The sequence below is a fragment of the Fringilla coelebs genome (assembly GCF_963513975.1).
Source record: "Fringilla coelebs genome assembly, chromosome: 13".
NCBI classification, from domain to species: Eukaryota; Metazoa; Chordata; class Aves; order Passeriformes; family Fringillidae; genus Fringilla; species Fringilla coelebs.
In genome coordinates, this window is record NC_140039.1 from 22,136,158 (window position 1) to 22,159,200 (window position 23,043).

The window sequence follows — 23,043 nt, forward strand, 5'->3', positions numbered from 1 at the left end:
CTTTTGTTCTGACAGCAGTCCCTACTGGCTGATCAGTAACTATTACCAGTTTTTAAAGGGAACCTTCTCCTTTCTTCTTGCTCAGTAAGAGCACAGGTAGTTCCAGGACTCACATGCTCTAAATCCATACTTGGGAGTGTGAACCTTTGCAGAAGTCACCATAGTGGACAGCTTACTGATAACCCTACAATGCATCAGAATTATCATATTATTTCTTCCCTTCACACTGTTTTAAGCTTTTATTCTGCTGAATACTTTGAAGACAAGTCCTTTCTTGTGACTTTTTCTTTTTTTTTCTTCACTAAAATTTAAAATTTTCACCTGTCTCAGTCTAGGTTAACTCAAAACATGTTCTAAAAAAATTGGTAAAAATTATTTCAGGAGGCTCTGGTCAAACTCAGGTTGGTACATTTCTAAGGTTTGTTGTAATAATCCCATGACATATTCATTCATCCTTAGTTTCAACTCACCACACAGGCCCTAATACTTGGTCTTGATGACCACTCAGATGGACGGTAAGGTCCCACAGATTGGGGCACCTCCCCAAATCACCATTAAACAGCATTCATAGCTGCAGAGTCCTGCCAGACCACGACCAGCCTGGCTGAGACACCAGTCACTAATTGCCCACCAGGACAGCATGCTGCCAAAACCCCACCTGCACCAACAACAGCTCCCTGTGCACATAAACGTCCTCTGCACGGGCTGCTCCAAAAGGCTTTGTGGCTGCCTGGCAGTGCCATGGACATAACCCAAACTAACTAACACACAAGAGTGGGGCAAGAGTGAAATTTGTTGCTATGGCAATTAGCTTCCATTCCTTCTAATCAATATCTTAAAAACAAATGGCAAAGGCAGTGTCTTCCATGGCCCACGGCTGCTCCTTTCCCCCAAGCAGCACCTTTCCGTCCCAGCTCTGTGTCACTGTCCTGCTTACAGCTGCTGCCAGAGCCATTCCCTGAGCTTTCAGTAACATCACCCAAGGTAAGGGAACAGTTGCAGTAGAGCATGTTTCACTAACTCAGCTCATTGGAGCTAATGTTTGGCAGCTAAAGAGTACAATAGGAGTTACATAGCAAATTCCACCAAAAGCACCACCTCTCTTTTCCAGCTGTGCAATCCCTGGCATTGATCTCATAGAGGGAATCACACACAAACACAGCAGGAATGTACTGGCAGGCAGCGCTCGCTGTCCTGCCTTCTCTGTCCTGACTGCTCCACAACACTCCCCATCCCAAAACCAGGTCTCAAAGAAGGCAATAAAATTTTTCCAAAAGTACCTAGTAGTTTTCTGCTTTCTGATTGGAGTATTGAGAAACCAGTAATGAGAACTGTCACTGGTTAGCTGAAAAGAGCTGTTGTAAGACAACAAAGAGTACGCACAGAGGACAACACATAAACCTCATCCAGAAGACAGTCCAGAGCAGAGGATGAAAATACCCCTTCATAAGCAATTCAGACAAATAATTGCTGAAAAGTGCCTCAATTTGTTAAAAATAGAACCAATTTCTGCACTGGCAGATGGAGTTTCAGTCAAAATATCCACTGAGCCACTTGAGTAATTAAGTGTTCCTTCTCCATGGCATAACAAAGTAGCTAAAGCAATTTACTGCCCTTTCTGAAAAATGGGATAGAAATACTTTTAGATAATTTTTCAGCGAAGAAATGAACAACAATAAGGTTTACAGCACTCACTGAGCAGCAAGCCTCTAGCTGAAATGCTGCCAAGTCATCAACACCATTCTCTTCATACACAGAATTTAATCTCTCAGGTAATTACCTCCTGGAACAGAAAAGTAATTTAATCTAGAAATCGGGTTTACTTAGGGGAAAGCAGATAGAACTCTAGGCTGGGAATCCTCAGTGACCAGAAAGACAGAGTTAGACAGAGGGACGCTGATGGACAGTGAGGTTTTTAAAAAAGTATATGTACTATTTTTGAACAGCTATATGTAAAATTCAGTCTTCATGACAATACAAACCCTATATTATTGCCCAAACTGCTTATACTTCACAGGGTCAAGTTTTTTGTTTCAACTCTTCTTAGCATTTCATAGAATCACAGAATGGTTTGGGTTAAATTGCATATTAAAGACCATCTAGTCCCAACCCCCTGCCAGGGGCAGCTTCTCTGGGCAACATATGCCAGGTCCTCACCACCCTCACAGTCAAGAATTTCTTCCCCATCTCCCACCTAACCCTGTTCTCTGACAGTGTGTAGCCATTCCCCCTTGTCCTGTCACTTCATTCCGTTGTCCAAAGCCCCTCTCCAGCTCTCTTGGAGCCCCTTTAGGCATTGGAAGGCTGCCCTTCAACACATCTTAATAACCTTAAACACTTTTTCTCTCTAAACCTGAAGTTAATTAATGTCAAATTTCCCTTTACTTTGCTAAAACTATTAATTTTGTAAGTTTAAAAAAAATACAAGGTCATATTCCAGATGGATGAATTAACAAAAACATTTTGTAACAAACACTATAAATGGAAACCTGGCCATGCTGGGGCAGGACACGAGCAGGTAAGAGGAGGATGATCATTGAGCCACGTCCAAGCGTACTAAAAATTTTCCATGAGATGAACTGTGACAAGAATTCAGGCGCGACTTCTAGAAACTACGGAACAGCCTGAGCAGTCAGGCTGAGTGCACTGCAGCACATGTGTGCTGGCTAACACTATAAAACCCTGACACTGCAAAGCTGCACAAACTCCACCAAGTGCTCATTCCATGCCACATCAGTCAGAGCTTCCCAGGTTATGCACAGAGCAGCAGACAAGCAGCTCAACTGGCACTCGGGTCTCTCTTCTCCCCAGCTTCCCCCAGGCTCCCTAACCAGCCTCACCAGGAGAGGCACATCATCTTCCCAGACCCAAGCAGCCAGGGCCCATGGGAATGAGCCTGGTAGCAGCAGGGAAAGCCAAGCTCCTTGGCCTCTGCTGGAGCATGTAGTCCCAGGTAACCCAGCCCCACCCAGCTGTCAACATGAACCTGAACATGGCCCCATGAGCGCTTCTGCAGCATGGCTAGGTAATGGGCACCTCAAAAACCCACACAGACATGGGGCAACAGCAGCAAAGCTCTACACACAGATTGAACAGTACATAGTGCAGGCACTTTCTTAGTTAAAAGCAGAACAGCATTAAAGATTATCCCTTCCATTACCCTGTTTCCACCAATATATACATTTAACCTGGATTCTGAAAGGATAAAAATTCAATATTTATTGGTTAAACAATAAACATTCAGCTGACTAAATTCCAGCAGCTCTCCAGCGACACCTGCAGCAAGGTCCACTCTCTGCATTTCTGAGCAGTAGCAGCAAGTCCCATATTTCCCAAATTTTATGAATATTAGGATAACATGAAACCTAGCACAGTCCTGACTTCCAAATATCTAACAAAATAATTAAGTCTAGGCTCATGTAAAAGGATCCTCTTTGAATCTTCACCATTTTCCTGCCTCCATCAATACAGAAGAATGATAAACCCACTGGCACAGACTGTCAGTGAACTGCTAAAGTTGACCTACTGTCCCTCACAGTTATCCACAGCTTTTCCCACACAATGAATGAAGGCATTCTCATGGTACTTTACATAAGAAAACTCTCGAAGACTATGTAGAAATTAAGTAGTTAGTGAAGAACTAGTAAAGATCAACATATCTCAATTGTTTTGAGAACATTTGTAACAGAAGAACAAGTGCTCCTCCAAACCAGACTCTATATGGGAAGGATCTCCCTTCAAAGCGGATGTTTATAATTCGTTCAGTGTGAGAAACAGCTGAACAACAGCTGATGAGCTCTGAAACCAAAAACCTGCGGCAACCAGCTTTCTGGTTTCGTTAGCCAGTCACACCACAGGCATTTGCTTGGAGAAACCCGCAGCACTGACGCCACAGAACTCTGTGCTGCCCAAGTCCTGCCAGTATTCTATTCCATGTGGCATTGCAGGGTTACACACCTATCCAGGTGTGTAACCCTGGATGAGGAATCCCTGGATGATTCCTCATCTGGGTCTGGAAAAACAGGAGATTCAGCCACACTACGTGCACTGTGACTGAACTTCAGTGGCCAAGGAAAGCTCCTTGCCCAGCAGTTTGCGACCCAATTATTTACATCTATAACAGCACAATGACTTCTTTGCAAAATCTTTAGCTTTTTTGCTCTCTTCTAGCTTGAAAAGCAGTATTTTCTTCTTCCTCTTTACTTTTCACACAAGCTAGTAAAATTCTGTATTCTTCCTGGTGGGCAGAAAAGAAACTTTAGTCCCACTCCAATACATCAGTTCCATACACTGCTGACCTTTGGGCAGCAGTTCTGCACCAGTATTGCACATGCTTTGCAGCTCAGGCTCCAGTGAAACACTGCCTCCCCATCAATCTGAAACTCTTCATTTCTTCTGTTCCTGTTGCCAATACCAGCAGGCTGAAATTATTTCTTTCTGATGATCAAAATATATCTTCCCCCTCTAAGTTTTTGTCCACTATCCACATGATCCTGGGACCTCTCACACTACAGTGTAGGCAGTGGGTCTCAGTGCACTTCCGAGGCAGACATGCCTGAACAAAAACAAACTGTGCCTGCACAAAGGCCATCCTGTGCTAACTGAAGCACTCCAACATTTCCTTTTCTTTGGGAGAAGTTAGTGATTCTAGAATGGAGACTTTTACAAGTTACAGACTTTCCAAACATGACTTCAGTGTTCACAGGCTTCCAAGAGTTAAGTAAGACCACAAAATATGCAGATAACACAGAGAAAATATTTTGCTGCAGTCTAACACTTACCAAGGGCACTCCAAGAAAAACTCAACAAAACCCCTCTTGTAGCAAAACTTGAGTTTGCATTCTGGTGATCTTGGATTCTGTTCTTGCTAAGTGTGTGCTCTTTGAATGCCCTATCACAAAGCTCAAACAGCAGTACTTATAATATGCTGCTGAAATATTTTATTACTTATATTTCAAATGCAAATACAATTTTTTTTATGCATACTAAAACCTTTACAAGAAATCTTTGAAGGACAAGAACCTTGCTTCCTTAGCAATTCTTCTATCTATTTTAAATTGTATCAAAGCTGAGAACTCAAGAAAGGAATGTTTTCTATGCTGACCTCCCTATTCAAATACCAGTTGATCTCAGGGAGATCCAAACCCGTCTCAACTTGGGAAAAAACCAAAACAAACAAACAAACCCAGCAACAAAACCAACCAACCAAACACCCAAAATCAAAAAGCCATTTTGCTCCTTTACTCTTCCTCTACATAGAAATAGGTTGCTATAAGGTGAGCAAGTCAGCTCCCTCCACTTTGGGAACATTGAGCAAATATGACTGAAAGAACAGTCAAATCCCATCTTTGAACAACCAAAATCCTGTGAATAAAACCTCAACCTCTTCTCTGCTTAAGCACAACTGTTCACAAATAATCTCTGATAAGAATTATTTTGGAGGCCATTGTCACATTCTTTGTCACAAGAGGGAGACGCAAACTGGATAGCATGTAAATGTTGAGAACTAACTCCTCTTGCACCATTATTTCATTTTCCCTGAACTTCCAAGGCCCTCCACGAGCATAAAGGCTTTTCTGTCCCTTCTGGAAAGGACCTAGTTTACGTGTGCACCTTTATTACTGACTGTCACATCCAGAACAGAAAGATCTGCAAAATGAGAGCAAACTTTTCTCTGCCCCTGAAGAAATACTGGCTGAGGAAACAGCCAACTGGTTTGTCACAAGGAGTTGAGGGGAAAGGGGCAAATTCTACACAAGCCAAAATCTCTAAAGAAAACCCCTAAAGGTAACTAATTCAGAGTAAAGATGCTGACACTTATAATGCTTCTTTTGATCTCTAATGGGAGGAAATTCCAATTGTTACTGCCATCCAGCCACCTGTAAGTACCTATTACAAAGTATGATGATCTTCTGTAAACTGCCATAAACTGCAGGATTTCATTATTACAAGGGAAGATGCATTTATGTAAGCTGACCTCCCCTACAGTCTGTGTTTACAGCCTTATACATTTTAAGTCTATTTGGCAATGAGCCATTACATGCAATTTGCCAGACCTCCAGCTGGCATGGATAGGGCTGATTCTCTGGATTATTAGTAATGCTTTCTTCACAAAGAGAAGTTCCCAAATCCTACCTCTAACATCTCTGCAGATGCAGTTTTACAGACCCTGTAAACTACATTAAACTACATTATCAATGTGAAAAAATGCTTCAAGTCTATTTTAGTTCCTCACTGTCATGGCATTCATGGAGCTGTTACATTGACCCAGAACAAACTCCTCAGGAAACCTGATATTCCCACTTGTTCAATCTGAGCACTAGAAGCCCATTTTCCTTTTGTAAGATGAATGTAGTATCTCTGTAACATTTTCCCACACATTCCTCTGAGCAAGATGATGCAGTGAAAGCTTCTTGAGAACCCATTATACCTAGAAAAGTTCACAGCATTTCTAGTCACTCATTCCAAACCAGCACAGCCAGCAATGCTTAGAGACCTGTTTGCACATTGCTGCCTCTCAGCTTTGTGTAGACAAGCCTTTTGCCCTGTACACCATGCAAAAAATCTGCAAGAACAGATTCAACCCAAACAATGTGAGGAGCAACACACTGCAATGCCCCAGTTGGCTTGTATATAACAGGGCACTCAAATGGCCAACACAAGCAACCTAATGCTACCTTTCCCTTAGAAGCAACAGGAAAATTCTGAATAACTGCCCTTGCACTGACTGGGAGAAGTTCATCCCCTGCATGACCCAAGCGAGGGCACATACCTGAGTTATTATGAAGTGTGCCAGGGACAGAATTGCAGCACATCACAAAGGCTGCAGTGAGAGTGAGCAACCTTCTATCAGATGCCCCCAGCATTAAGTTGCACCACATCTATCAAGAGAAAAAGGTTAATTTAAAGGTAATCCACTGAGCTATAAATGTGGTAACAAACGTGTCCTTGTAGCTCAGACGGTCTCATTAGATCCAACAACCAACCCCACTTGCCTTGTTCAGCCATGGATGAATGCCATTCCAGTTCCACAAGCGGGTCAAATTTGAAGAGCCACAGGGAAACTGCATGGCTGCTGGTCAGTTAAACATGAGAATCATGTTGATGCATAAAATTTCCAAATCTTCCTCTTACTTCTAACTTTTCCTCACTATTAAGTGTAGGCAAGCTACACCAGATATCTCTCTAAGGACAGTTTTACCGAGAACTCTGTGAGAGCTATTGCTTGGTAGCAAACAGATACACTCTATCCTGTTGTATCTGCCTGACACCACAGGCCACTCAAGAGCTAAGAGACCTGAGGAAGCTGGGCAACACTGCGGAAGTTTTTACCTGCGTCAGTGACAAGGAGAAATGCAGCCTGTGCTGTCAAACACAGTCACCCCCTGTCACCTTCACACAGGCGAGCTTCTTTTAGCTCAGCTGTTCCCATGCTATTTCAACATAACACACTGAAGTTCCTCTCCAGTAAATAAGCTCCACACACACCAGTGGCAACACAGAGACAGTTCGGATGCTGATAAATCCAGATTGTACTTGAGAGCAAAAGAGTTTCGCTGAAATTATTAATATTTTAATGTGCTGGTTAAATGAATGGAGTGTCAATCACAGTTCATAAAAATTACTTCTTTTTAGCCTTTTCTTTTTCTAAATTGAACTCAACTACTTGGCTCACTGGAATCTTTCCCAGGAAAGGAGTACCTTTTGAAAAGGGGGATGCATGACAACGTAGGAAAACATCCTCAAATACAGTTCAATTTGTCTCCGTTATTCTCCTTTCATAAACCCAGCTGAAACATCTGAACAAATTTAAGTTGTGTAACAGCTGGATACAGGTTTGTACTATCACCCCAACAGTGAGGGATTTCTCCAACTGCAAAACATCAGCAACTGCCCTTCTTGAGATCTTGGGTGACAGTAACTGCAGGGCTTCCAAACAGTAAGAGATAGAGAGCAGTTTGAACCAAAATACTTTGAAAATACCTTAGATACTTAAGGAGGAAGGGAAAAGAAAAGAAAGAAAAGAAAGAAAAGAAAGAAAAGAAAGAAAAGAAAGAAAAGAAAGAAAAGAAAGAAAAGAAAGAAAAGAAAGAAAAGAAAGAAAGAAAAGAAAGAAAGAAAAAAGGCGTGGAGACCTCCCACAGAACCAGAAGATGACAAAATGAACAAACCAAATTTGGCCAGGGGAAACTGGTTATCAAATGCAAACATTTCATGAATTAAGATACAGTTAAGTGCTTATACAGCCCTTTCCAGAACAGTATTTTAAAACTGGATAGCCATTATGTAAATAAGAAAAAGGCACTAACCTCATTCATAGGAGGAAGATGGAGACTGGGAAAACTGAAATTATTTGAAGGAAGCCAAGCAGTGCAAATAGCCCCGTGGAAAACCAGATCTTGGAGATTAAAGCCTGGATCATGAGGTCATATTTCTCCTTCCTGCATGACATCCTACTTTTTCCTTTGCTCAAATTTTATAAGCACCGGTGGCAGCATTTTTCAGTTTGCAGCTCTCAAATCTGCACAGTCCCATTCTATTTGAAGCCTCCACCATTAAATGTGGTTAGAAACTGCAATTTTGACCTTGCAGCTGCATAACACAGGCACGCCACATATTAATGCCCAATTTCACACAAGAAGTAGACACACCCTGGGAGCAGGTGTGTCCTATAAAACGATTTGCCAACTCTGAAGTGTAAGTCACTATCCATAAATAAACCAAGGTTTTCACAGAATAAATACTAATAAAGTTACGGTTTATTTTTATACAGTCTGGCAGTCATTGCATATCAGCTGATAAAGGTATTTTCTATGCTTTCCTTCCAGCAGACAAAAGATGGTTTTAGCACCATTTGCCTCTCTTCTGCCAAGGTCTTCAACACACAGGGATTTCCCAGTCCCATCTAAAGCATGGTGAGGAAGACAGGGAGATGCAGTTCTCATCTTACATCCAAACTGAGACAAGCATAATCCCTGCCAATTGTTCACAAAACTTTGCTTTTTGTTTTGGTAAACTCACAACAAGCTTTCATTTTCTCCTTCAGTTCACCATACTATAAGAGTTGTGAAACTTTTACAATTAAAACAGAAGTCAAGAATATATCAGGGCCAGACAATTGTATAAAATAGGTTTGACACAATCAGAGCTAATGCAGTGCAAGACACAATTGTGTCAGGCAACACAAAAATCACAGAGCCAGAAAAACAAATTGAAAATAGTTCTCCTATAGTAAAAAACAGTAAAAGCATTTTTCCAAATCACCCTGCCCACCTAGAAAAACAAGGATTAAGATGGAGTTATCCAAATGAGTTCATTTTAAACTATTTTGGCTGCCCTACATAAATAAAGCTTAGATACAAAGTTCATTACTAGATCATAAAGAGACTTGATCATAACTAGATCAAGTCTCTTTTGAGGGGAAGATTAAACTACAAAGTGTCTGTGGAGACTTCTACTGCTTGCAGACACAGCTTGACAGGTAAAAAGACAAACCCTTAAAAGATGCAAGTTTCACTTTTCCCTGAAATGGCCACATCAAGATGAGGAGGTAGTAAAAAAAATTATAAATTAATTAGAAAGATACCACATTACTGCAAAACTGTAGCTTTTCCCAAGACAGTTTCCAGGATGTGAATTCTGACCCATTTTAAATGCTGATGACAGCATTTTAGAATTCTGATGACTGCATTTTAAAACCTTTACAAACACACACAAAGGGGTGGGAGGGATGGAGAAGAACAGCTTAAAGGTAAAGTGAAAGTTCAGCTTGCCTTCTAAGAGTCCAATACTGTAACTCCTATTTCCAGAGTCAATTCTGCTTACTGGGAATGGTGTACAAATGGTGTACAAACAGGGCTGTGCTGGCAGCTCTAGAACGGTTCATACCTGCAGCGTCCTACACAGACTCACTTTTATTCCTGGATGGATTTTTACATATGTTTTTGCAACTACATGCATTGGATTCAGGGACAATCTGCAAGACTACTTGGATTAACTATTCTCTCTCTTAAGGCAGCTTCCTGAAACGAATTCGAACACTTTCAATTAATAAACAGCAAAACCTGTACACGGCAGTTCCTTTGTTCTGAAGCCCCGTGTTGCCAGTGAGGGTTACTGAGCCTGCACCGGGCAGGGCGTGCTCCCCCGTCCCTGCAGGTATGTCGCTGGGACGGCTCACATCGCTAAAGACCTTCTGCCCAGGACAAAGCACACGTGCGAGCGCTCTCACAGGCACTCTCGGTCACACCCGTCAGTTCCGCTGTCCCCTCTCGCGTACCCCCGGCCCAGCGCGGAGGCTGCGCTGACCCCCATAGCCAGAACCGCTGCGGTATCAGCGGCCCCCCGCCCGCCCGAGCCTTTGTGTCCGTGCCGGCGCGAACAAAGGCGGAGGGGCTTCTCGCCCGGGCGCGGCTCTGCGGGAACCCGCGGCTCGCACCCACCTTCGAGAGCTGCCTGCGCAGGCTGAAGCGCTGCACCATGGTCCGCCGCGGGGCCGGGCAGCGCGGGGCGCGGCGGGCGAGGGGCGGCAGCCGGCGGCGCTCAGCGGGGGCTGCGCATCATCGGGCGCCGGGGCCGGCGCCGTGTCCTGGCCCAGCGCTGCCCCGAGGAGCCCGGGGCCGGGCCGGGCCGTACAGGAAAGAATAGGAGCGGGCAGGGCAGGGCAGTGCGGGGCGCGGCGCTCCCGCCTGCCGCTGCGGGGGGCGGATACAGACACACCCGGCACCGCCCCGGCACCGCCCCGCCGCCGGCAAGGCCCGGCCCTGCGGGGCTCAGGCGAGCGCTGCGCCCGCCCCGGGGCTCCCCTGCAGGGCGAGCCCGTCCCAGCGCTCCCGCCGAGCCACACCGGACGCGGGCCCCGTGCAGCTCCCGCTGCATTCGCACACTGTGGCACGAGAGTGTCAACTCTGACCCGGGAATCAGCACAAGACCCCGCTGCAATCACTAGAAAATAATTCAAGAAAGTATTTCTCCCTCCCCGCCATAAATATGCAATAAAGATGTGTGATAAAACAAGTACACTTGCAGTTCTTCAAATGCCGTGACAAGAGTAGCTTTCGGATCCTGAAAGTGTTCTTCCTCACAGCACCGGTGAGCGAGGGACACAGTACAATCTTGCAGAACAGGGGATTACAGGGCTCTAACAGCAATTAGAGCAGCAATGCTCCGAGGAGCTGCAGGAGTCCAGCAGCCTAGACACACACAGTGCCAGCCTGTGCTGTGCAGAGGGGGACAGCCCTCAATCCATGGGGTCGGGCTGCTGCCAGGATGTTCATACATAAAGGAGGTAAACTGAAAACCCCAAACACAACGAGGAGCTCAAAATCTCTGGAAACAAGTCTATTTCTGAAGTAAGCCTGTCTCACCATTTTAGTTTAGGACTTAGGATTTAATTTCCAACTCATTTTGTAATTGCTTCCTGAATGCAATAGAAAAGGCTTCCTTTGTGCACTACACTGAAATGGCCATGGCTTGATCACTCCCATACCATACATGGTCTTACCTATACAGAAAAATAGTTTCTCAATAACTATCAGAAAAACTACTGGATAAGGAACAGCTCCCATGCCAGAGCACATCCCTGATGAATCTTGACTCACTATCAGCACTGGATTATCCAGGACTGTGCTGCTCACTAGCACTCTCCTCAGACCTTAGCTTCACTGGGTATCAAGTACTGGCTCAGATCCCATTGCATGCTTCAGCTAGGACAAATCTGGGGTACAGACAGCACAGTATGTATGGTTATGGTGTATACTTGGCTGTTGGGAGTCAGTTATGCATTGACTCCATACAAAACCCCTCCTACTGACAGGTACTAGGTAAGTACAGATTACTGCCATGCATGATTGCATAGTCTTGTAGAAAAAGGAAGGTGTCTTAGGCCAGAATATTTGCCTTGTTAAGGAAAATGTTTCTAGCCTATTTTTAAGGTCATCAGGTGATCTGGACACTAGAGATAGAAGAGATATTTGCAGGTAGGCCATGGATGGTTATGAGAACAGTCAGTGTGGTTCCTTAAATAGACCTTGAATCTTGAATAGACCCTGAAGGGAAAGTTATAAGGAGATTAAACAGAGGTGTTTATTTTATAACTGTCATTCAAAAGTAACATCAATAGATGCATTCTTCAGCACTGAATCCCAGCTGTGAAATGAGAACAGGATTCAGTAGCTTTCTGCCCAATCAGGGGTAACTCAGGGGTACTGAATGCAGACACATTCTGTACAGGGAAAGTATTCCCTGACAGAACTTGGACTCCTTTTCCAAATGCTCTCCCTTTTTTGGAATATACAGAAAGTACATTACCCTGTTACCAGGCTTCAGTTTTGTGATGACCATGGAGAACTGACAGCACAGAAAACTAAAAGGACTGGGACACTAGAAGTATCTCCTTGTACTGGCAGAGGAGACACCAGATGCTATGGGGATTCTGCATCTAGCAGCTGCATCCTCCTCCTCCCTGAACTGGGTCAGTACTCCTTGTTCTGCAGTTTGGCTATATTCAGAAGCCTCATGTACATCATTCAATTCCTACTGCAGAAAATCCATACCACCACCTTGAACAGCTGTGCACCAGCTACTGCTGCAGAGACCAAAAGGACAAGTGTGTGTGAGATGAGAATGAGAGTGTGAGTGTAAGAGTGAGTGAGATGGCGTGGGAGCGTGAGAGTATGAGAGTGTGAGTGTGCGCACATACGCAGTCAGACAGCGATGCAGTGTGGGAGTCCACCGTAGACAGCACTGGAGTAAAACACTGGAACATGGACAGCCAGCTGGTCACCTTATCTGCTACACCCAAACCTCCCTGCTTCCATGCTGCCTGACAGCAGATACCAATGGCTCTAGGTAATCAGCCTTTCACCTGCTGGGCTGGGTGCCCAAGGTGCTGAGGACTAGCCACTGTCCTTCACCTGGGACACAGAGTGCCTCATTTCCTCCACAGACACTCAGATCTCCCTTCCCCAACAGGCTCCTGTGGCTCATAGTCTGGGTCACAGAGATACAGATAAGGAATGGAGACAGCTTGGCTGGGATATAATCCACATCAGACCGAGATGGGACTGCCAGATTAGCAGAATTGATGGTAGCAACATTCTCCTTTGTCTCTGGAGCCAAGGCCTCACATTCAGCATTTCCAAACTGATGCTTATGATCTTCACAGTTAATTAATGGCTCCTGCTCTGAACACATGCCTTAGTCCCCTGTTGCTGGGCTGTTGTCACTTTTTTCCTAATATTACCTCCCTACAGCAATTATTTCCTGTGCAACAGCTTAACTGGTGAATTCTTCTGTTTTTATTCAGGAAATATGTGGGAGAAAAAGCAAGATTTCAGTAAAAGGCACCAAATTTTATTTTCAAATTTAAAATGAACTTGACATAATGAACTAGCGCCTCTGATGCCCTTTCATGAGAACACAAAACAAAACTAGAATTAATCTTTGGTACAAAATATCATGTAAATAATTTTCTTTTTAAAAATGTTCAGTAGAGAAAAGAATTTGTTTTAACATCCCTCTCATGGAGATCTTCTACAGCTTTTTACTTGTATATCAAATACAGAGTTCTTAGCAGTTTTAAAAAAATGATCTTTTAGAATCATATAAAGCTAGAAGAAATATGCATGTATGAATGTTAGATCAATGCTTGACACATGTAAATGAACAGGAAGGCATCTTCCTGATAACCTCTTACAGAGGGACATTTTGAGATAACCAACAGGAGAGATATTTTCTTATTGCAGAAGGTTTGGAAGATTAAAATTTCATATTTTGAAACCTACACGTTCTCAGGATAAACCCTTTTAACTTATTTTATATGTATTTCAAAATAAAACACTTAAAGACGCCTCACTGCTCTGGATTCCTGACGTTGAGCCCCAGGTCTCTGCATGCAGCAGGTATGGGCTGCTGTAGGTCTCTCTGAGTGCCCTCCCCGCGTTATCAGACACCCCCGTATCAGAGTCCCCTGCTCCACAGCGCGGCCCCGCGGCGCCCCCTGCGGGCCGGAGCGCCGCTGTGCGGCCCGAGCGCCCGGGAGCGCCAGGGCACGGGCAGAACCCGCCGCACCTGCGGCAGAACACCGCACTACCGCCACACCTGCACCGCCGCCAAAACAGCCCAGCACCTCTTCCTGTCACTGACTGGGGTGGCATTTCACAGATTATCTCCTTCCAGCCCGCTGCTGTGGGCAGGGATACCTTCCACTAGCCCAGGTTGCTCCAAGCCTCATCTAACCTTACCATGAACACTTCCAGATTTAGGGTACATCAAAGCCCTTCACATTTTAAGATCACCAGAAACTCACATATTTAAAAGATGCCATGTCCTCCTAAGAAAATTCTCAACAAGTTCACAAATGAAGTTGATTGAGAGGAAGAAGAAGCCTACGTCCTCCACTGCAGCACCTTAGCCACTGACAGGCTGCAGCCACCATCAGCACAACTGCCTCTCTCAGCCCTGAACACTGCTAACCCAGGCCTCCGTGTCTGCTTTAGGTTAGGCAATCTTACTTTGGGTAAGACTCACCTGTCCTGGCCACATTCAGTACTCACAGAAAGTGGGACATGGGTATAGCATTGCACTGCTTAAAAATTACTTCAGTTTTTTCAGGGACCATATTTCTGTTCCTGGCCAGCACCGGTTTGCTGCTCGAGTACAGCAGATTTCCACTTCTCACCAGGAAACTCACAGCATTCCCATAGTTGTAAAATATTTGAACATGCCCCAGTAAAATATCCTTCCTTCCTGCACACCATTTGGAACCGGGAGATTAGATTAGCTCTTTTATTCAGGAGTTCCACCTGCAAACTGCACAAGGCAGATAAACACACCCAGTGGTGCCACAACCCTGCCTAATCCTAGCACCCTGGCAGAGTGTCATGGTACCCACTCAACACCTCTGCTCTCTGCCACCCACTTCCTATATGGGCCACTGCAAAGCAAAAGCCCAGGTTTTATTATTTTAACATACATTTCCAACTAAATTACACTTAGAATTTCTACATATCTGTTTCAGAAAGCACTCATGACAACTTTCCAAAAAGGATGACAAATAAGATATATATCAAAGTCAAATCTACAATTGGAAATTACTTAAAATGTTGAGTTGCCATGAAATTTGGTACTAGCACCGTAACTATCATAGACAGTGTTGGTACACTGAATAACAGGCAAACAAAGCATTTGTCACTTTGGTGACATCCCCACAGCTAAAGACCATGGGGATAAAGACGGTGCAGCCCCTTTCCCAACGGCTCAAAATCATGATTTTATTGAAATTGACCCCAGTCCTAACAGATATTTGGGGATGATCTTGGATGGTATTCCACTGTGGAAGATGCAGACCAGTCAAAAACATCTATGACACATCTGCAGTGGCTCAGCTACCTGCTGTAGCACGCACCTGTCTCCAGAGCTTGCTCTGTCATGGCTGAACCACGTCAGCAGAAGATGTAGCACTGAGTTTTAACAGCACTGCCTAGAGAAGGTTACATTTTTAGCCTTATAATTAAGCAACCAAGTAACCTCCCAGTGAAGGAGGCTAGTTGTTGACAACTTGTGATAACACCTCCACCCTGCCCAGAACAACATCACCAACAGTAGGACCTGAAGAACGCTGGAAAGGTGAGTGTAAACTGATGGAAGGGATTATAAAATAAGAAGTGTGTGTATAAGATTTTAACATAAATAATACTTTTCCTTCTGTAAAAAATTACATTTGGACTAATAATGATGAGACCCTTCAGATTTCAGTTATACTAAAATTCTTGGCTCTTCCCATATAGAGTGTGTTTGTGTGTGTGTGTGTATCCTTTGCCCACAAGACTTTGAGCCTAATGCCCCTCTCTGCTGCACAGTCACTGCTCCCAGAGAGGGAAAACAGTGCTAGCTGCAGAATGGGCTTCTGGGGCAACTAAGCAACTGAAGACTAATTTCTGAGCTTGTGAAATAACCCTCAGCCTACTCCTGACCCATCTCAACTTGCAATTAAGCCACCCCAGTGATCTGCTAGTGTCTTTATCTTGCTGCAAGACACAAACAGTGCAACCCTATCACCCTGCACTGCACAAATGCTGGGCTGACTTTTCCACTGGGAGCAGAGCGGCACAGGGGAGCCAGAGCTGCTCTGGACACAAAGACACAACCCCGTTCAGATATGCTGGGAGCCTGGAACTGCAGCTCCAGGGGTGTACAGGGCTACTTTTAAGAAAGAGATAAATTCCTGCTGTCCTGAAATGCTCCTTGTGCACTGTCTACCGAGGTTCTTGTATACCTGGCTGTAAAGGTAGCTCCTGCTTCACCCTCCCAAAAGAGTACAAGTTCTTCCTTCACAGGAACTGTGCAAGTTGGTGCTGGCTGAACATGATTCAGATGCCAATGCTGGAAGTGAAATAATTTTTAGCATTTCCAGTCCCTTACAGCCAAAACTACAAATATTTTACTTCAATCAGTTACCAAAAAAAAAAAAAAAAAGAAATCACCAAATGCTTACCACCAATGTAAGCTGAACAGGAAAGCCAACACTAGAGTATGGTGCTAAGATTGCTTGTTGTTTGGGGAAATGGGTTATAGCCAAAGTCATCTTTTAGAGATCCAGGACATACTGTCCACAGCCACAGTAGACTTTCCACGTGGTTTTAATGTTGTAAAAAACTCTTATCGTTTGCCTTTTCACAGGTGGTTCTCCCAGATGTACTGCATCGTGTTTACGACAGAAGAATTTGCAAAAAATATTTGGCAAATAAGTTGCCACTAAGACTATTTACAGTTGGAGAGAAACTGTTCATTCTTTCACAACTACACATACTGTAAGGATGGCACTTTGCTGTCTTGTTGATGTTATCATGCAGTGTTCAGACCAGTGTGAACACTTGGAAGGAGTCACTGTAAGTATTTAAGAAAAGCAAGCTTATTGCTGGTAGGTTTGTGATACCCATGGGATCTACATTATCTGAAAAATATCAATGCAGCTGCAAGCTGAAGACTGTAAACTTATGCCAAAAGTGTATGTAGTAATTTTCTAAAATGTGGACATTAACAGAATATAGATTTAAATTGATAACCAAAACCCAAAGATATCTGAAATATTTATGAAAACTTATGGTGAAAACTGACAAGTGGATGAGCACATGTGAAATTCTGTCAGGATACAGTAGGACTGAAGTGAATGGAGCCTTGAAAAGCTGCTCTATGAGAATCCCACTGCAGGACAGTAATTTCTCTCATCATTCCTGCAGCCCTAAGACAAGCAAATGGCAACCAGAAAATGTCTGGGCCTACGGAGGCAAAAAGCTGCAAATCCATACTAAATTAATCCAGATGGTGTCAGCCAAGGGCTTCCACCAAACATTCCAAGCCAATTCCCTGTCCAGAACCCAGACTGAATAACCTGACCTCACTACAGCCATGCTCCAACACCAACACTGGTGTCATGCCCAGGTGACAGCAAACCATACAGAGACCTCCACGGTAAAAATCACAGTGAAGCTCCACAAGGCCAGGTGCTAGGTCCTGCATCTGGGTCACAGGCATCGATAAAAGTTCATGTGGACACAACTGCTCACCAAAGTACCAGTAATTTCATATCTCTCAAACATCAATATTGTTCTGGTCTTGACACATAATTAATTACCCCACAAAAATCTGTGTAAGTACATGAGGACCAAATGAGATCCATGCAGGCTCAGCCATTTCCAAACAACCACAATCCTGATTTTCTCAGCTCAGTGGGTTGCCTCTACAAGGAAAGATCTATGCAAAAATATTTAGACTGCTTGAAATAAAAGCCCAAGTGAAGTATCTCAGTAAGATTTTAATTATTACACTTTCAATGCTATGACAACCTCATTTCTCAGCTTCTATACAAAGCTTAACAACATGTGGCAGGATTATTACACATGCAAATATATGCAAATGAGGTATTCAGAAAAATCTGATCTGTTGTTTTGGGATAACATTTGCCCTTCTATTTCAACAACAAACTGAGAGAACAGAGAATGGAACAATACTGTGAACTAAAATCATTTTGCATGCAGAGGATTATTAAGAATTTATTCTCCTTTACGCTACAACATACTCAATGTCCTTCATTCCTGCTGAGAGTGGAGGACCTCAGCACCACAGAATCAGGCTCATCCAAAACTCATTATTCTGAAGAACCATACAAACATGAGTTAACACAAGGTCAACCTATTTACAGGCAAAGTTACAATACCAGCAGAGTTTTCCATCTTTACCAGAAAGACACTATCACTATCACCTTGCTAAACTCTGACAGCTGCTCCAGGCTTAACCTTGTTCTTCACATAAACCAGTGCTTACAGCAGAGATTGTATTATACTTCTGCTGTATGGTAAAAGAACCTCTAAATTCTCTGAACAGCCTGAGCAGGCAGCTCTGCTGTCCCTGTGAGCCCCAGTGCCAATGCAGTAATACTGCAGCCTGGCCCCAGCACCCAGGGTCCAACCTTGGCCCAGGGGCTTTGCAGGACAGACAAGAAATAAAGACTCCTGTCTCCAAAACTTTGCAGCATCCACACATAAAGCTTTGGCAGGGGAAAAAAAATACCAACACCTTACCAACCCAACCCCCCCCTTCAGTTAACAATACAACATTTTGAGGACATCACCCTCCTAAGCTTTCTGGCACAGTGTTTAGTGGGGGATGTTGTGTGTGTGTGTGTGTGTGTGTGTAATGGGGTTATAGACATGAAAAGGAAAGTGTAGGTGTATCTAATCAGGAGACAGCTGGAAACTGACCCTGCCATGTGAAATAAGCAGGCTAGGGAAAGAGGAAGTTCCTTAAAAAGGAAGCATGTAGCCTAAGAAGACATCTCACATGCCAGAAACTGCGGATCAGGAGTGAAAGACACACATTGGCTACAGCTACTTTAAAATATGCAATATAAATGACAAAATGGTGCCCAGCACATGAAGAAAGATGACTTCCATCTGGTTCATATAGCTGGAAAAAAGACACCAGGAAAAAAAGGGGTGGAAAAATGGTAATGGGATAGGAGCTTTCAGAAGTTTAAACAGTCCAAGACAAAACAGAGGCAAAACAAACTAATATCAATACAATATCTTGCACACATCTTTTCCTTGCACACAGTACTCTGCATGTGACTCAGGCAGAAGGGGACTCTGGGGAGCTGGCTGGAAAACTCAGCTCCTAGAGTTTCACTGCTCTAAGCCCTGCCCTTCCACAGCTGCCCCATGATGGGGGCCTGAGTTTCTTAGCATACCATGGAATTTAATTACAAAATTTCCTTTTGCGCTTTTGCAATTTACCTCGTGGACATGGCCAAGCAGATAAAGAGTTTTTTTCCTTTTTCCTTTGTGTTCAGACATAGCACTACTACTAAAAAGTGAACGTAACAGCATTGAGCAGGACCAACCCAACAAGAAAATAAATCACAAGCTTTAGCCAAGCTCAACACAGCATTTATGTAGGCAGTGTCAAACAAACTGTAATCACTGTGCAGCCTTGCACAGAACGATGATGCTTGGGGCTTTGACTCCACAAAACATGAAAGATATGGAAATAGCCCGGATGTGCTTAACAGGTCTTTAAGCTTCAGTAGTAAGCAAGACTGAAGCACGTGGGCTCCTGCTCATCCATGCCTGACAAAATAGTTCTGCAACAGGTAACACTCCTGGCATTCCAATAAGAAGCACTGACAATTTCACAGCCGCCCACAAAAGCATACAGAATAATGCTCTGATAAAATAAGCCTCTGATAAAATATAAATGAAGGCTAATTTCTCAACAATCCAAGTCTGCTGACTTCCTTCATCTAGTCATAGCAAAACCTTTGCAGCCACAGTCAAATCTTAAAAGCAGTAAGGGTGCATGGCACACGAGGGTGTGCAGTGCCTGCAGCTCCCTGAGACCTTCACCTCTCACTTCAACGCCCTAGTGAGCAGGTATAGAGCATGTGAAGCAAACAAACTGTTCCCTACTCTTCCTAACTGTCATAGATCTGAATACTGGGAGAAAAATAATGAAAGAAAGGAAAGCAGGGCAGGAATTCCTGCCACAAGAGCAGTGCCAGCACAGCGACACAGGTGTCATCAAGGCATGGGCACAGCCCTGTGCAGTTCAACACCTGTTACCTGACAAGGCAGAGGAGCCCCAGAACCACTGGCACACATCCAACACCAACAGGAACAAGCCGTGTCACAACAGGGGGAGGTACCAGCAAAGCAAACAATGACGGAAGACAGGAACCAGAAAACAGTTACATTGCTTGACTACAAATCCTATGTTATGTTGTTCTTGTTGTAATTAAATCACAACTTTTCTGTGAGTTGTTTCTCTATTCCTTGTAGCTTGTATAGCCCATATGCTCACAACAGATGGATCAATGCTGTAACTCAGTGTCATTTTTCTAATTATAGATGGATTTATGAAATTCTTAAATAATTTTGAAGGAAATATTCCCTGCTGAGGGAAGGTGAGTCAATGTAGCATCACTGTCAGCAGCAAACACCAAAACCAAGGAAGTAAAATTGCTGAGGCTTTATTAAAAGGAAAAGGTCAAAAATTTATTTAAAAGATATCATCACAAAAAGCTGAAGGAGACAAATAGGCAAAGTGTTGAGAAAGTGTGCACAAAACAAAAAAAGTTAAGTGAAAGTTAGATGTAGAGACAATCCATACAGGCTTGGTAGAACCTGGGGGTCCAGAGGACTCTCAACCTTGATGACTGAGCATTATCTGGCAGACAAACACAGAAACACAAACTATAAAGGAAAATAAAGATAAAACAAACCAAAAAGTATTTCCTTCCTACACTCCAGTGGACTGTCCTACCCACATTCTGCTTTGGAAACCACCAATCCAGGCAAACATTTTATCAGACAAGCTGCACAGTTGGGAGAAAAGGCCTTTCCCCATATTCCCACATTATTTACCTAATATGCTTAGACCGGTTCAATCTCCCTACTCATACATGAAGTAAAGGGATGACAGTTTTAAATCAACAAACCAGACCTTGCTTTATAAACTTCTGTTGATGGATTTGGGTACAAACTCAAAAGAAAATAACAATTTTCCCTAAAATTCTCCTGAAACAAAGATCCTGAGTTCACTCACAATGAAGAGAGAGGCAATATACAAGTAAACCTGAAGCTATTATGGGGTGTCTTTCTCACAACGCTCAATGGCTTGACTAACTGCAAAGTTAACCAGCCCAGGAGAGTGCACACTTTTCACAACTACTTTATTATATCTCTGTTGTTGTAAGAGTCGGCAAGAGGCAAAAGCTTCAGATACAGCTCCAGGCAGACTCCTTGCAAGAGAAAACAAAGTATATCCAGGCTCCATAGACCCCTTTGTTATTAAGGGCTGTTTTTCAGAGGACTCTCTGAACCAGTTTCCTGAACAAGCTAAAATTAGCTAATCAGAAAGCTAGTCTTCCAAAATACAAATAAAAACCCCCCCACTAAACTCCAAGAATGCTTCAACTAAATTGATCTGGGAAAGGGGAGAAATGGTAAGACAAACACTGCTTGCTTCTTGATATCATCAATAGGCTGACAGGCAAACTTTGCAAGAACGTGTCACAGAACGGAAACTGTTATTTCAGTGAATGCTTTTCCCACACAGGCAGGACAAACTGAAGGAGACAGCAGTGATCCCTAGTCAGCAGAGCAGCCAGGCTGATCTAAACCACGTACAGGCAACCCAGCACTAAGGGGCTGGACAGTAGTGCAGGCTGCAGCCCATGTTCCCAGAGCCTCTCACAGCCTAAAAGACCAATGGCACCATCCATTCACACTAGAATTCTTTGCTTTTATAAAATACAAAAGAAAATAAGAGAGGAATTTGAAAAGCCATCTAGGTAAATGGAAGGTTTTCTTGCAGTAACCAGCTAACAGTTGCTAAGAGGGACTACTCTGGCTGCTGCTCAGACCATCACTCCTTGTTTGACTGAGGTGTGCCATCCAAACAACCTAATATGTTTCAAACGTATCTCTCATTTCACTGATCAAATACATATAAAACCAGCCACCTGCCATGTGAGAAAATGACTAATGCTTGCATCTTTTAAGCTCTTTGCTTCACCACTGAAGAAGCTTTTGAACACAGCACCATTTGAATTTGCTGAAAGAAATCTGCTTTTCAAAACAAGATTTCAAAGGGCTTAAGAAAACATACAAGGAGATGATAAAGATCAAAGGTAAATCTGAGTAACTTACTGCTGCTGCTGTGGCCTCTTCACCTACATAGATAGAAGAAGCAATCTCCATCACAGACAAGTTTGTGGGAGCATCTGTAGTGGATGATGATCTGGGCCGACCCGACTGAATATCCTGAGCAGACCTTCTGTTGATCTGCGGGCTTCCTTTCGGGGCATCTCCCTTGCCCCACCTGCTGTGCAGGCTGGTCCCTCTCTTCATTTTGGGTGGCACTCTGATCTGCTGAAGCACCCGGTTCAGAGCTGTGGGGTGGGTGGAGACACCATCAATTTCAGCACAGACGCTTTGGCTTTCCAAATCCAGGTCAGGCTCCAGCTCAGCCTGAGCTTGCTGGACATCATGTGGAGAAACAGACGACCTCCTGCGCTGATGCTGGAACAGGTGCTTCAAGCCTTGACCAATGACATTAATGTTCTCCAAAGCATTATGCGTTATTTTGGATAATTTTTGCTCTGATTCATGTTGTTTTTTGGTCTCTTGATCTTGGGATTTGCCTCCAGGATCAGGGTCATCAGACAACTGTTCAGTGCCAGACGGCTCCATTGATGACACCCAACCAGTTTATTTGACTATTCATACATAAATACGTCCCCTTTCTTTAAAAGGCTTGTGTTTATTTTGAAAATGCCAAGATTGCCAGCCAATTAGGTGTGTAATTGCTTCAAGAGTGACTATACATGCAGCTGTGCCACGGTGATCTCATGCTTATCTAATGTTAAACAAAAGAGTAGTCATTATTATACATCCATGCAGCAACTGTGGGTTAAAAATCCAAACATGCCATTAACAAAATAAAATGTATCAGTCCTTGGAGCACCCCTCCATGTGACATTAGTTG

General features: G+C 43.7%; 1 protein-coding gene across 1 annotated transcript in view; it reads right to left on the reverse strand.

Moving 5' to 3' along the window:
- The window catches only part of TMCC1 (transmembrane and coiled-coil domain family 1), a 52,535-nt gene extending 29,631 nt beyond the window's left edge, over positions 1-22,904 (reverse strand). The window contains exon 1 of the mRNA XM_084214384.1: positions 22,206-22,904. Coding sequence (XP_084070510.1) covers positions 22,206-22,748 — 543 coding nt within the window. The 5' untranslated portion in view covers positions 22,749-22,904. The remainder of the gene's footprint in view (positions 1-22,205) is intronic.
- Positions 22,905-23,043: the final 139 nt, after the last annotated feature.